Source organism: Nicotiana tomentosiformis, chromosome 1 (assembly GCF_000390325.3).
Source record: "Nicotiana tomentosiformis chromosome 1, ASM39032v3, whole genome shotgun sequence".
In the NCBI taxonomy this organism is placed as follows: domain Eukaryota; kingdom Viridiplantae; phylum Streptophyta; class Magnoliopsida; order Solanales; family Solanaceae; genus Nicotiana; species Nicotiana tomentosiformis.
In genome coordinates, this window is record NC_090812.1 from 141113975 (window position 1) to 141128445 (window position 14471).

The 14471-nt window shown below is 37.0% G+C and overlaps 1 protein-coding gene across 3 annotated transcripts in view; it reads right to left on the reverse strand.

Annotated features, from left to right (window-relative positions):
* LOC104091238 (protein kinase and PP2C-like domain-containing protein) overlaps positions 1–13397 on the reverse strand; it is a 30761-nt gene extending 17364 nt beyond the window's left edge. The window contains exons 1-11 of one of the 3 annotated variants that reach the window (XM_070191886.1): positions 13079–13397; positions 12875–12992; positions 12066–12232; positions 10762–10829; positions 10395–10618; positions 8838–8889; positions 7491–8022; positions 6826–6895; positions 6491–6710; positions 6305–6409; positions 5419–5514 (exon numbers count right to left, since the gene is read on the reverse strand). In XM_070191886.1, the coding sequence (XP_070047987.1) occupies positions 5419–5514; positions 6305–6409; positions 6491–6710; positions 6826–6895; positions 7491–8022; positions 8838–8889; positions 10395–10618; positions 10762–10829; positions 12066–12232; positions 12875–12992; positions 13079–13193 (1767 nt within the window). In that variant the 5' untranslated portion in view covers positions 13194–13397. Of the gene's footprint in view, positions 1–5418; positions 5515–6304; positions 6410–6490; positions 6711–6825; positions 6896–7490; positions 8023–8837; positions 8890–10394; positions 10619–10761; positions 10830–12065; positions 12233–12874; positions 13007–13078 lie in introns of all 3 variants that reach the window. The other 2 variants (XM_070191885.1, XM_070191887.1) reach the window with 2 other exon arrangements.
* Between the last annotated feature and the right edge of the window lie 1074 nt (positions 13398–14471).

Here is a 14471-nt window from a genome sequence, read left to right on the forward strand (position 1 = left end):
AAACTTTGTAACAATATCGCCTGCGAGTATCTTTTCTCCGACGAACTGATAGTCAATCTCATTGTGTTCAGTTCTCTTATGAAACACCGGTTTTATGCATTATGAAGGGCAGCATGGTTATCACACACAAATTCTATCTGACTGATTTCACCAAATTTTAATTTCTTGAGCAACTGTTTGATCCAAATTAACTCACATGTTGCCATAGGCAATACTCGATATTATGCTTCTATGCTAGATCAAGCCACCACATTCTATTTCTTGCTCTTCTAAGACACCAAATTACCTCCTACTAAAACACAATATCTAGACGTAGAACGTCTATCAGAAGATGATCATACATAATCAATGTCTGTGTATCCTACGATCAGCTCATGACCTCGATCCCCAAACAATAGTTCTTTGCTTGGCGCTGATTTTAAATATCGAAGAATTCAACAATTGCATCTCAATGACTATCACAAGGAGAGTCAATAAACGGACTTACAACGCTCACGGGAAAGGAAATGACAAGTCTTATCACCATGAGGTAATTCAACTTACCAACCATCTACCTATATCTTGCAGGATCAGTAAGAGGCTTCTCCTGTCCTGGCAGAAGTTTAGCATTCAGATCTATAGAAGTATCAATGGGTCTTCAACCCGTCATTCTTGTCTCCTCAAGAATATCTAAGGCATCCTTTCGTTGTGAAATAATAATGCCTGAGCTAGAATGAGCAGCCTCATACCTAGAAAATACTTCAATCTGCCCAAATCCTTAGTCTCGAAATGCTGAAAGAGATGTTGCTTCAAACTAGTGATACCATCCTAATCATTGCCAGTAATAATGATATCACTAACATAAACCACTAAATAAATACACAAATATGAAGCAGTATGCGGATATAATACAGAGTGATCAGCTTCACTGCGAGTCATACCAAACTCCTGAATAACTATGCTTAATTTACCAAACCAGCCTCGAGGAGATTGTTTTAAACCATAGAATGACCGGCGTAATCGACATACAAGGCTACTAGACTGCCCTTGAGTAACAAAATCAGGTGGTTGCACTATTTAAACTCCATCCTCAAGATCATTGTAAAGAAAAACATTCTTAATGTCCAACTGAAAGAGAGGCCAATGGCGAACAACAACCATGGATAGAAAGAGATGGATTGATGCTATTTTAGCCATGAGAGAAAAAGTCTCATTGTAATCAAGCCCAAAAATTTGAGTATACCATTTGGCAACACGGCGGGCCTTAAGCCAATCAATCTGGTCATTTAGACAAACTTTGACTGCATAAACTCAACGACAACCAACAGATGATTTACTTGAAGGAAGAGCAACAAGTTCCCAAGTACCACTCGCAAGTAAAGCAGACATCTAGTCAATCATAGCATGTCGTCATCCTGGATGAGACAGTGCATCACATGTAGACTTAGGGATGGAAACAAAGGACAAAGAAAACACAAAAGCATAATGGGGTGATGATAAATGATGATAACTTAAACCGACATAACGTGGATTAGGATTAAGTATGGACTGCCGCATACCTTTCCGAAGTAAAATCAGTGGACTAGGAGGAGACAAGTCCACAATAGGAGCAGGGTCAGGTGTAGGATGTGAATCAGCTAAGCCTGATGCTGGACGCGGACAATGATGATAAGTCAAGAGTGGTATTCCTTTGGTTGGAGATCTAGGAGGAGCAATACTAGATTCCTCAACGGTCGGTATGGGTAAGACTTATGTGACTGAGGATGTAGGAGGAGCTATAGTAAACTCCTCAAGAGTTGGTATAGGTAAGACCTCAGAAATATCAATGTGGCCAAAATAAGTAAAGTAAGGTCGAGACTCAAAACATATGACATCAGCTGACATAAGATACCTATGAAGATCAGGTAAGAAGCAACGATATTCGTTTTGAACTTGAGAATAACTAAGGAAGACACACTTGAGAGCACGAGGAACTAACTTATCCTTCCCGTGAGCTAAGTTTGAAAGAAGCATGTGCTCCCAAAAACACGAAGGGAAGAGAGTATAAGGGTGACTGAGTAAACAATAGTGAATATGGAATCTGACTTTGGATAGAAAATGAAGGCATCCGATCAATCAAATAACAAGCCGTGAGAACTGCATCGCCCTAAAAACATAGTGGAACATGGGACACAATGAGAAGTGCGCAAGCAGTCTCACTGAGGTGCCTATTCTTTCTCTGTAGAGGTATATAGACAAGATGTCTGATGAATAATTCCCTGAGAAGTCATAAACTACTGAAATTAGGAAAATAAGTATTCTAAGGCATTATCACTACGAAAGATGCGAATAGAAGCGCTAAATTAATTTTTTATTTCGGCACAAAACTTTGGAATATAGAAAATAACTCAGAACAATCTTTTATTAGGAAAATCTAAGTACATCTTGAGTAATTATCAATGAAACTAATAAAATAATGAAATCCTAAGATTGAACCAACTTTACTAGGACCCATATATCACAATGAACTAAAGAAAAAACAAACTTTGCATGACTCTCAGCACTACGCGAAAAGGTGGCTCAGGTATGTTTCTCAAGTTGACAGCAACAATAACATACCAAGTATAATCCCACAAGTGGGGTCGAAGGAGGGTAGAGAGTACCAGCCTTACCCCTACCCTGTGTAGGTAAAGAGGCAATTTCCAATAGACCCTCGACTCAAAGCAAGCATACATAATCACAACAGTACAGAAAAAAGATATGCATCAGTAAAAAAAAGTCAAATAAACAGTAACAGCAGCAAGATAATAGTAAAATCAAAATATAGCATCTTCAAACAGTAATAGAAATCTAATAATATGTAAATACGAGAATATCACTACCACTACTAGAATGAAAGGAAAGACGCTCGACTCTCTACTACCCTTCTACCCTGATTCTCGATCTCCACACTCTCCTATCAAGGATCATATCCTTGGTAAGCTAAAGTTGTGTTATGTCTTGCTTAATCACCTCTCTCCAATACTTTTTTGGCTTACCTCTACCCCTTTTCAGGCCCACCATTGCCAATCTCTTACATCTCCTCGTTAGGGCATCCGGACCTCTCCTCTTCACATGCTCGAACCATCTCAACTTCGCTTCCCCCATTTTGTTCACCACGAAGGCCACACCTATCTTACCCTGAATATCTTCATTTCTAACCATATTCCTCCTAGTATGCCCACACATCCATCTCATCATCCTCATCTCCGCCACTTTCATATTTCCCAAGTTGACACGACTCATAATCTAGTATAGACAAACTAGCCACCATCTTCTGAAGCTTGGACAAACTCGGAGGTTCGAAACGTCTGTGAATTAGGTCTAGAGGATTTTTAACTGAACATGTTGTGGAGGGATTGAGCGAGGCAAGGTAGTAAAGGCCTTGTGAGTCACGCCCTATGCCAATCATATGTCTCGTACTGCGGTTCTACATAACAAAAGAATCATCAATAAAACATATACTATAATGGAGGGCATGAGTCAACTGACTACCAGATGCAAGATTAAAACGACAGCCAAGGACATAAAGAACATAATCTAAAGTGACAGAGGATAGTAGATTAGCTTGTCCAACTCCTTTTGCTTTTGTTTAGACTCCATTGGCTAAAGTAATATTGGGAAGAGATTGTGAATAAACAATATTTGACAAAAGTAACCTATTATCAGAAATATGATCAGAGGCGCTTGAGTTCATGACCCACGATCCAAGAGAAGTAGACTAGGAAACACAAGCAAAAGAATTATCAGCAACAGAAGTATCAGTTTGAGCAACAAAGGCTACTTATAGAGGTGCCTGCTTACTTGCTCGATAATGAAGGAACTCATTATATTTCCCTTCAGATAAAGAAAACACTAGTTACCAGCAATCTCGGTTTGAGCAAAATGAGCATTTTTAGGTGGTCGAACATGCAAAGAATACCACACATCACGAGTGTGTCCAAGCTTATTACAATAAGAACACTTGGGTAGAGATCTTCCAAAACGACCTCCTTCTCGTCTATTCTCCATAGTCTGAGATGCCCGATTTTTCACTGTCTAGGATGCTATAACGGTTGAGTCAGTTGTCTGTGATGAGATTGTAGGATGACAGTTAGACTAGCCAGGATCGGATCGCATACTGAATCAAGGTCATTAGGAAATCCAGCGAGTTCAAGAACTAGAAACATCTTCTATCGTTACTCTTGTTGCTTTTCAACACTAGCAAAAGCTGCATCAACTTCTCAAATTTCTCCATGAATGCTTGTACTTGTCCCAAGTAAGTAGACATTTAATTCCTGTTTCTTCAAATTTGTCATCCGCGATATCACATCATAGAAACGAGATATGTCATTAGTGTATAAAGTGTGAGCCTTTTTCTAAACTAAATAACATGTCTAGAATGGACAAACAAAGGCATCGACATGGGATCAATAAATCACCACATGATACTGCATAATTAAGCATCGATCTTCTCCCAAAGTACTTTGGCTTTTTCATCTCCTGCACTAGCCTTTTTGGTTAAGTAATCTTGAATACCTTGACCCTTGCACCACAACTCAACCAAGGTAGCTCAAGCTAAGTAGTTTGAATTTTTCATTAAGGGTTCCGGAGTTATCATAACACTTGAACTTCCAATTCATGTGTTTTTGGAACCAAAAATATCCAACCATAATGACATGATAGATTTGAAGATTTTTCTAGCAAAATATCACCAAACACAAAAAAAGAATCAAAGGATAATCACAGTAGCTCGCCAGAAAATTTCAAACTTCTCGGAGTCTGTCTGTCCTGAAGAATTTTTGTCAAAATCTGGTCGAAATGTGCTTTACGCGTCGGCGCGTGTGTTAGATGTGCCGGCGGATTCGAGGTTCTTACTGGCGCGTGGAGGGGTCTTTGCCGGAGAGCCTAACTGGGGTTTGGCCGCCTGTGATAGGGGAACCTTGTGCTAGCGTTGGATTGTGCACAGCACTGAAGAAAAGGGAGATAATGCAAAACATCCCTAAAAGGTCACCGAAAATTGAAGCACGGCAACTGCTTGGCAGGGTTTTTGTCCGAATGTTTTCTCACTGCCGCTCAGATACCATGTGAGAAATAATGATACGGAAAAACTGTATATTGATAGCCCTATTTATCTATAATATTACATAGTACTACACAGCTATTTTCTGATGTGGGGCAGTATATATTACTACTATCTATAAGATATAACCAGAAATAAGAAGCTAAGTCTAAAAGGAGAATCAACTAATTTGGTCAGGAAGTGCATAAAATGTTGTCACATATCATAAAGATCGATTCACTACTAGAATTTCATAAAGATAGATTCACCACTAAAATTTGACAACATTAAGTAGTCATTGAAGTAACATGGAATGATATTTTCTTCTTGAGTAAAGTAAATGCCATCATGATGGAAGAATTAACAGTAGTAATACTTACAATGTATTCATCCTCTGCAGAAAGAGTAGTTAGAGTTATCTCAGGTTCCGCAGTTACAGCTGGCTTCAGATCATCATCACCGATAGACCTAGTGACCTAGTGAAAGTAAAATTAATCAGATTATTTAATGATAATAAAACTTCTATATTTTCTAAGATCCTAAATCACCAATTGTTTATTTCCCCTCAACAAGGCCTAAATCACCAACTTTTAAGATAATATATCCTATTTATCACTGGTCTCAGCCGGATACTGAACCAGATTAAATTGCCACTAGTCTAGAGGTGTTTAGCACCCCTTCATATAATTTTCCATACTAATATAACACAAGTCATCAACTAACCATTCGCCATACAATACATGAAGAATGAGTCAAGGTACTGCATTAATTGGCTACTATGATATTAATACATTTATAACGTTTATAAGAACTTGTCATTGAGCTCATGATATCTACATATTTTATAACTGCTCTTGAAGGAATATAACGCAGACACCACTTTCCCTCACTAAAATGGATCGGGTAATGTGCATATACATTTCGTACATGCACTAGTACTCCTTCATTTTTTTAACATCAAATAGCTTTTTGGGGATGTTTATTTAAAATGGAACTGGGATCGGAAGGAAAGTGAAAATCATAAGACATAAGACAAGGGGATTCTCCTGATAAAAAATATAACTTCGGAACTGTAAGACTCCAACCAACCAGGAATACATAAATACAGATTTGCAGAATATACACGCGCATAGAAGGATGCAAGAATATCCAAGCCAAGGGGCAAAAATGGACAAGAATATAACAATTGACAGGAATGCTAGAATTCTGTATACTAGAAAAATCATCAGATAGTGCTAAAAAAGATGTGAAACTGGAAAGACTAACCTGGAGAGCCGCATCACCAACCCTCCATGTATCCACTTGCCATTTGACAAGGCCACCTGCACGGATAATACGCTCACGCTCCTCATGACAACTTGCAACATGATCCTAAAACAGTACCATATATTAGTGCAAATGCAAAGCCATCTGATTTCATCAGAAAGTAGGCTAAGTAAATGAACATCTCACCCTACTTAGAGCATACGGGTTACCAGCTCGACACAAGACTGTTCTGCAATCACCAGCATTAGCAACAATAAGTTTGTTTCTGACGATAAGAGCAGCTATTGCAGTACAACCAGGGTGCCAATCTTTCTGAACTGCTCCCTTGCGTTTGCGACAAGAATCAAGTTGTGTCCTGAATGCAACATCTGTCTTTATGAATGCTTCAAAAAGCGCATCAGAGGGACTGCAAAGTCATAAACATCCATGAGTTGTGTGCCTCGTCTCTCTTAAAAACTTCTTGGTCATTCACACACGAATGAAATTGGAGAACAATCAGAGGCAAGTTAAGCTCGTAAAACCTGCTAACTGAACCAAGATTCTGCAAAAATCCTGGTAAGGCTCCAGCAGAAAACTCAGCTGCTGCTGAACCTGTAGGCACACTAATTAAGACTGCTATTCCAGTGAAATATTTTTCTAATAAGTTTTACGTACGAAAAAAAGGGCTTCGTAAAGGCCACCACCTCCTTGTTTGCTTAACCATAAAGTACAATCAATTAGGTTTCAAAAAGTACAATTACTTTATTACCATTGCTATTCTAGTTTTAATTGTTGTTGAGTTTCGTACTGCTATTATTATGAACAAACAAAAAAGGCGATATAATGTTCGATACTATATAATGTTCGATACTATTTTCCCGTTCATCAAAAACCAAATAGTAAACACATGAAGCAACATATGATACCAATGTGTTCCTTCAAAATTACTAGACGCCCACATTTCTAGCTCTTCAATCTCATTAAGCAAATAAGAACATTCAATTAGGCAGTGTAAAAAGATTACTTATTCCCTTACGATGATAGTTAACCTAAGGGTATAATGTATAGGAATTAAGAAATTTGTTCAATCCATTTTCTTCAAAATTCTACTACTTTTCTCCCACAAGTAGAATACTCAGTGGTGATTTAGTGGTGATTTGATTCAACAGTTAAAATCACTAACACAGAAAAGTACTGTATATCCTACCTCGATGACCATCAAAGATTGCAAAGACGTGAATATCCTTTTCATCACACACTTGAGGCATAAGGAAGTGTCTATCTTCCATCGTTTCCCTTCTTCCACATGATGCAAAGGAACCCCAAGATAGAACTGGACTATATACATGATCTTCTGAATGATCCAGCCATGCGCTAGCAGCAAGGGCAGTAGGGACCCTTTTCGAAAATTCTTTACCCTGACCGAACCAGCTAATATTCTCCTGATAGCTTTGGATATTTGCACCATCAGAACCATTTGAAGAAATAAAAGAATCCGCTGACACCATTTCTGTACGGCTCCTTCCAATTTCATCTGCCAGAATGGAACCAAGCTCCACGACAATATCATCAAAAGAAGGCCTATTTTGCGGATCTTTATCCCAACATCTTTCTATCAAAGAGAGTAAACTAGCTGAAGCACCGGATCGAAGATCAGCTAGAACGGGCCGTAAGCCTTCAGATACAACGGCTGCAGTAAGTCGCTGCTCAGTGTAGTTCATTTCAAGCACAGTATGGGCCTATCATAAGCAGATATAGGAACCAGTAAGCATCTAAGATATGTGACAGAGTAAATCAACTGCTCGTAAGTTCTTATTCTACATGTTTAAAAGAATCATATATCCGGAAATCAGTTTCTTGAATTAAAGCCAACTCCCATCTCGTATGTGGAGGAAAAAACTTAAGAGTTCTTCCACCATTTCAAAGGAGAGCAGCTTCTTACGAATCCTATTAACCATAAAATTGCTCCTATCTCATAAGTGTTCAACAGCAACAACAACATACCCAATATTATCCCACACCGTGGGGTCTGGGGAGGGTAGTGTGTACGCAGACCTTACCCCTACCTTGTGAGGATAGGCATGAATAAATAAAATTAGAGTAACAGGATAAGAGTGAGTATGCCTTTGATCAGTGTAATAAGACAACAAGTAGCTAAAAAGGTATTCATTGTATTCCTTCCAATTTTATAGCATGTTTACATCAATATCTAAACCCCCAATAGCTTGAGAGAATAATTTATCTGGGTATTCCCAAACTTACTTCCTCTTTTCTCATTCTGCATTTCTCTTTCTCTTCTTTTCATTCTACATTCTGGAAAGACATTCATTTATGTTGTGTGTGATTGTTTACCAAATTAAAAAAATAGAACTGAAGAATAACCAACAACCTTATGCATTTTTTTATTTTTTTTTTGTGAAAGGTAAAATTTAACTTACAGATGATAGGTTAAATAAAAGTTGACAATTCGCGGGCCCTAACAAGCTTGAGGTTGAGGTGTATTTGTTGTTGTAATTAAAGGCTGACATTTTGAGGAAGTGAAAGAAAGACCAACCTGTGCCTCTGAACGGAGATCAGTGTATGGAACTACGCCAGTAAGCAGCTCACTGCAACATTATGAATCCACAAGAACTTGCTCTTAAAATGCAGAATACGAAAAATGTTTCATAAAATGTTCCAAATAAAAGACACATCTGAGTATTACTTGGTATCAGCTATAAAGTGAGGACAAATAAACACTTGCTGCCTCATGCAGCCCATCATAGTATTACTAACGAAAGGGAAAAGGATTTGCGAGTAAATTGAATACAATAACACAAAACTAGCTCATAATGGAAACAACCAAGTCATTGTCGTGATCCATTAAAAAGAAGATAATAATAGAAAATAAACGCGAGGCTGGTGCAAGCATCAATGATGTCTCTAATTATTATCATGGAGACACACAAAAGTTTCTGAAACCACACTTTCTGGAAGAAATTTTCAGAGGCCTTAAGAGGTCGCATGTTCTTCTGCATGCAGGAGTTGCCCATACGTAGTTCTTAAATCCTTATCCACAATATTATGGAGGTAGCAAGGGGTACTTCACTTTTAAAAGCTAATCTTTTTTTTAAATAACTAAGACTGAACACAGAACTTGGGCAGTTACTCATGAAAATTCTTGCATGCAAAGTCTGAGGAAGTCAGTTATATCCAAGGTGGGGAAAACAATGCCCGAAACACATTTGCAACTCGGAAGGCCTTTCGTTGAGCAATTCTTCTATCTGATAACAATTAGGGTTTCAAACTAGAGTTAATATACAGTAGCTAATCAACTTGCTTCTACACACAAGAATCTTGGCATATCCATGTTGCTGCAGAGATAGGACATCAAGATAACAAGGTAAAGTAGCTGACAGATAACAAAAGCTGGCAGTAAATATGAATCAACTTCATCAAATGATGACTTAGATGAAGTCAAAGCTGAAGCATTCCATTTAAATTCTCAGAAGATCCTTTTCACGTCAGGTTGTCATATTCATCCATGTTTATGCTCTATATATCATAACATAGAGAACATTCAGTCCAGGTGGAGTAATCTGTATGAAGGTTGAGGGTTAATGTGTTTACGAGATATCTGTGGACCCTAAATGTACATATTTCCAGTATCTGTAAGATGAGCATGTGAGGCAGTTTAGGGTAGATCAGAACATGTATTTGGCATGTGAATGAATGAGTTTTTGCTTGCTATAGATGGATTCTATTACCCCAACCTAAATGGAGCACATTTCATGTTTATGCTAATCTTTTCTCTCTAGAGTTTATGCAGCTAAAAGATTTATTTGGATTGAATTCATTTGAATTTTTTGTACAGAAATATTCAACCCTTGGTGCTTCCACTCGTCTTGCCACTCCATCTTCGTGGAGAAGTCCATCCAACCAGCATTGTGACAACCAAAGATTGATGCTAAACCATTTAGGAAGCTACTTGTTCAGACGCAAAACAACATCCAATCAGCATACATTTTATATTGAGGTTAGGCATTACAAGTTAGTATCAGGTAAGTGAACTTGCAGAATCAATTGCATTTCTAAGTGTGATGCAAAAGCAGCTTGTGACCGCAAAACTTACTTCACTGATATTCCAAAGCTATATACATCAGATTTTTCAGTCTGTATCTCTTTCCTCAGCACCTCTGGTGCCATGTAAATAAGCGTACCAACCATATTCCTCTTATGGAAACCTCCAGTAGGCTTGCCAGTAGATTTCCAGTTTTCAGTGGAAACTAGTTTAAGATTCTTTTTGTATTCTGCCAGACCAAAGTCAGCAAGACGTGGTTGTAGCTGTCTATCAAGCTGCAGTATAGCAAAAACAAATGTGCCAATGAATTATAGCATGAGGTAATTGAGAGAGGGCTTCTGAAGGGGTTAAACTTATTTAAAGTTGACAAGGATATACATAAAAACTGCAGAAGAATCAGGAAGATCAAAGACATTACAAGAATGTTCGCTGGTTTCACATCCCTGTGCACAATCCCGAGGTTATGTAGGTATTGTAGGGCCTTTGCTGTAAAAGGAGAAAAGTATTGTAAATTTTGCTAAAATTGAATTGATTCATTTTCATTGAGAGAGGAATAAAGGAGAGAAAAGAAGGAAGCCTAGACGACTCAATACTAGCCAGCAACACGACAGAGCAGCAGGGGGATATGGTTTTAGATATCACTATGTATTAGGCCATAGGCCATGTTTACTTAGGACTAGCTGGTGTGCTTTGATTTCAAAAAGAGTTTGGAGAAAGAAATGTCATCTAAGCAACCATCTTTTATGTTTAGAACCATTTGAAAGAATGGCCAGATTTAGGGGAGAAACCGAGGAGGAAGAGAGTGGGAGATACTTGACTTTAGAAGGAAAAAACATCTTAGCTAGCACATTACTCTTTCTTCAGTAAGATCCACAAATTACTAGACCAGTAATCAACAAAATGCAATGGCGTTTCCTGAAACGTCGTTGTTTACTGAAACGTCGTGGTACTCGCTTCCCTCCTCCTATTTTCTGTTTCAGTTCCATTACCCAATGATTTTCTTCTATATACTTCATCATGGTTAAATAAATTCTCAATAGTTGAAATAATTACTAAACTACTAAATCTCAGCAGTTCAGTTGTCTACTAATGATTCTAGCATTATCCATGCCCTTTTTTTCCCCATTTCAGTCCATATGTGCTATCATCAATGAATCACAATCTGGTATTGTAGACTTCCAATAGAAGCTCATTTATTATTTTTCCCTTATCACATTCTTTTCTTTTTCTTGATAAATATCTGTTTTATCACATTCTAATAGATCCCATTCTCAATGCAAGTTTCACAATATTAATTGTTCACCTTGGTGGAAAACATTATAAATTCTTTGGCATTACTTCAAATCATTAACTTTATTAGATAAGCTAACATCCCTACAACGGAAAAAAGAAAACAATTACTCCCTCCATTTTAAAAAGATTGTCCTAGTTTGAATTGACACAAACTTTAATAAATAAGGGAAGACTTTGCAGATATGTGGTCTTAAATAAGCCATAATATTTGTGTGGCTGTAAAACTTTTGAAACTTGTGGCCTGAAACTTGTCATAGCATTTGTGTGGCTACAAATGCTCCCTATTAAGGAAATATTGAAAGGTGTCAATCTTTTTTAAACGGACTAATAAGGAAATAGTACAACTCTTTTTGAAACAGAGGGAGCACGCACTATCCATGATGACACATAAAATGACAAGCAGCTGGAAAATGCAAATGCATAACACACCTAGACGAGTTGCAACTTCAAGTGCCTGTCTTATACTTGGGCTCCATTCATCCACGTGTAATTTCCCGGCAAGATTTCCGGACTCGTAAAATTCAAAGAAAAACATGTAATTTGGCGGCTTGGCATGCGCCGCCAGTAGTTTTGCTATCCCCGGATGATCCAATTTGCTATAGCCAAACAGCATTTTAACAAAAATTCACAAACAAATAAATTAGCCAAGCTCAAAAGCTTAACCATAAATCACAATTTTCTCATACGTAAAGATAAGGTAAATATACTAGCTTTGCCATTTAGAAATGGCCAATTTGCTATATCATTCTTTTTCTTTGTATAAGTGACACAACTTGTTACTCCCTCTAGTTCAAAAACAGTGAAGGGGTTCAAAGTACGAGTGTCAAATCTTCTAATTTTCATTCTCAGTTTGTACATCAAATTCTGAATCTTCTTAACTACAATATATATGATCAGAAACTGGATAAAAATACTATATAAATTAAAACTTTTTATAAGTAAGAATATTTAAAAAACTATATAAAAAACTCTTGCTCAAAGAAGCTGTTTGACTCCCTATACAGTAATAGTGTCATAGAAAGTGGATATTCAAACCACATTAAACAACAAGACACTCGAACAAATTAACCGAGCTCAACCACAGAACCCCATACCAAACAATTTGCTCATAGTTAGAACTACTAGCTTTGCCCATACACCATTCACAGAAAAACACATAAAGACAAAAACTAATCAATCTCAAACATATATAAACAACACAGCCCTATACTCAAACAAAATAAAGGGAGGAATTTCACCATAATAATTGCAGTTCTTTATGGAATTTATCAATATCCTCAGAGGTGGACAAGATGGGTTTTTTCACAGCAACTCTTTTACCATCAAGAATGGCTTCATACACCACACTTTCAGCCCCTGCAATCAAATGCCTTAAACCAATCAAGATTAGTAAAAATTGAATGTCTATATAGATTTCAATTTTTTTATAAAGGAATAAAGACCTCGAGCAATAGGGTGAGAGAGAGAATAAGAAGGAAGAGGGAGATGAATGGGGATTTTCGGGCTGGTACAGCAACCACGAATGCAAGTGTTAGGTTCCAAGATTTCCAAACCCATGTTCCTGTCCTCTCTTCCTCGTGAAATTGTCTTATCGAAATCAAAGATTGCAGCGAGGAAGAGAAATGGACATGCAAGAATGAAGCTCAGAGATATTATTGGTCACCATACATATTCTTCAGTTAAAAGGTGGACTCAATTGGAGGAACTTTCCGCGGTTGGTAAGCAAGTTCGTCTCCTCTTGGAACCCATTGGCTACATTTTTGCAAGGGAAATTACAAGTTATGTCCGTACATGAGCGACTTATTATAAAAATTAGTCAATTTAAAAAATATTATTAGTATTGTATTAGTCAAATGCTATCAATATTAGCCAATTAGCTATTTGGCATCAAAAAATGTCAATTTTTTGCTTTGTTTTAGTGGGTATTGTTGGAATATATTGCGTACATCTTAAAGAGTGTAAATCTCAATTTTTGGATGATTTGGTAGAGTTTTTAGGTGGTTTGAATTGAAAATTCGAAGTAGAAGATTAACATAAAAAAATATGATATGTGTATCATACTGTGTATCATTTGTGTATCACGTAAGTATCATATGTGTATCACGTGTATATCCATGTATGCATGTATGTGAGATACATACGTGAAATAAGTTTGATATATGTGTCACTAGAGAATTTTTTAAACTCGATTGTAACTACAAATTTGATACCAAATAAGTCCAAATCACCTCCAATCTTGCTCGAATTTTGTATATTGCTTCATCTATATGTTTTCAACGAATTCCAACCATTCACATTGGAAAAAAAATCCTTTTTAGCCTAAGATTTTTAATATTGTATATCATTGGTAATGAATTTTGACTCCAAACTAGTTTAACTCACCTTCAAGCTTCGTCAAATTTTGTATATTGCCTCATCAATGTGTTTTCAACAAGTCGCAACAATACTCATTAAAAAAATTTTTGATTTCCTATATTTTTTTCATGTTGTATATAATTGGTTATTTTTTATAACATGACTAAAATGGCTAGTTATTGGTAAATAGTGTCTTTTTTGTTACATTCACGTAAGATTCTCTTTTTGTAACGTGACGAATAGTCTGTTTGGCCAAGCTTTACAACGAATAAGCTTATTTTGAGAAATGGTTTTTTTCAAAAGTGATTTTCTCCAAAGTACTTTTGGTTAGAAGCAGTTCGTGTTTGGCTAATTAATTTGAAAAGAACTTTTGAATAGTAATTAATATTTGGCAAAGCTTTTAAAAAGTGAATACCTGTGGAGTATAGCCAAGTGGTAAGGCATCGATTTTTGGTACCGGCATGCAAAGGTTCGAATCAT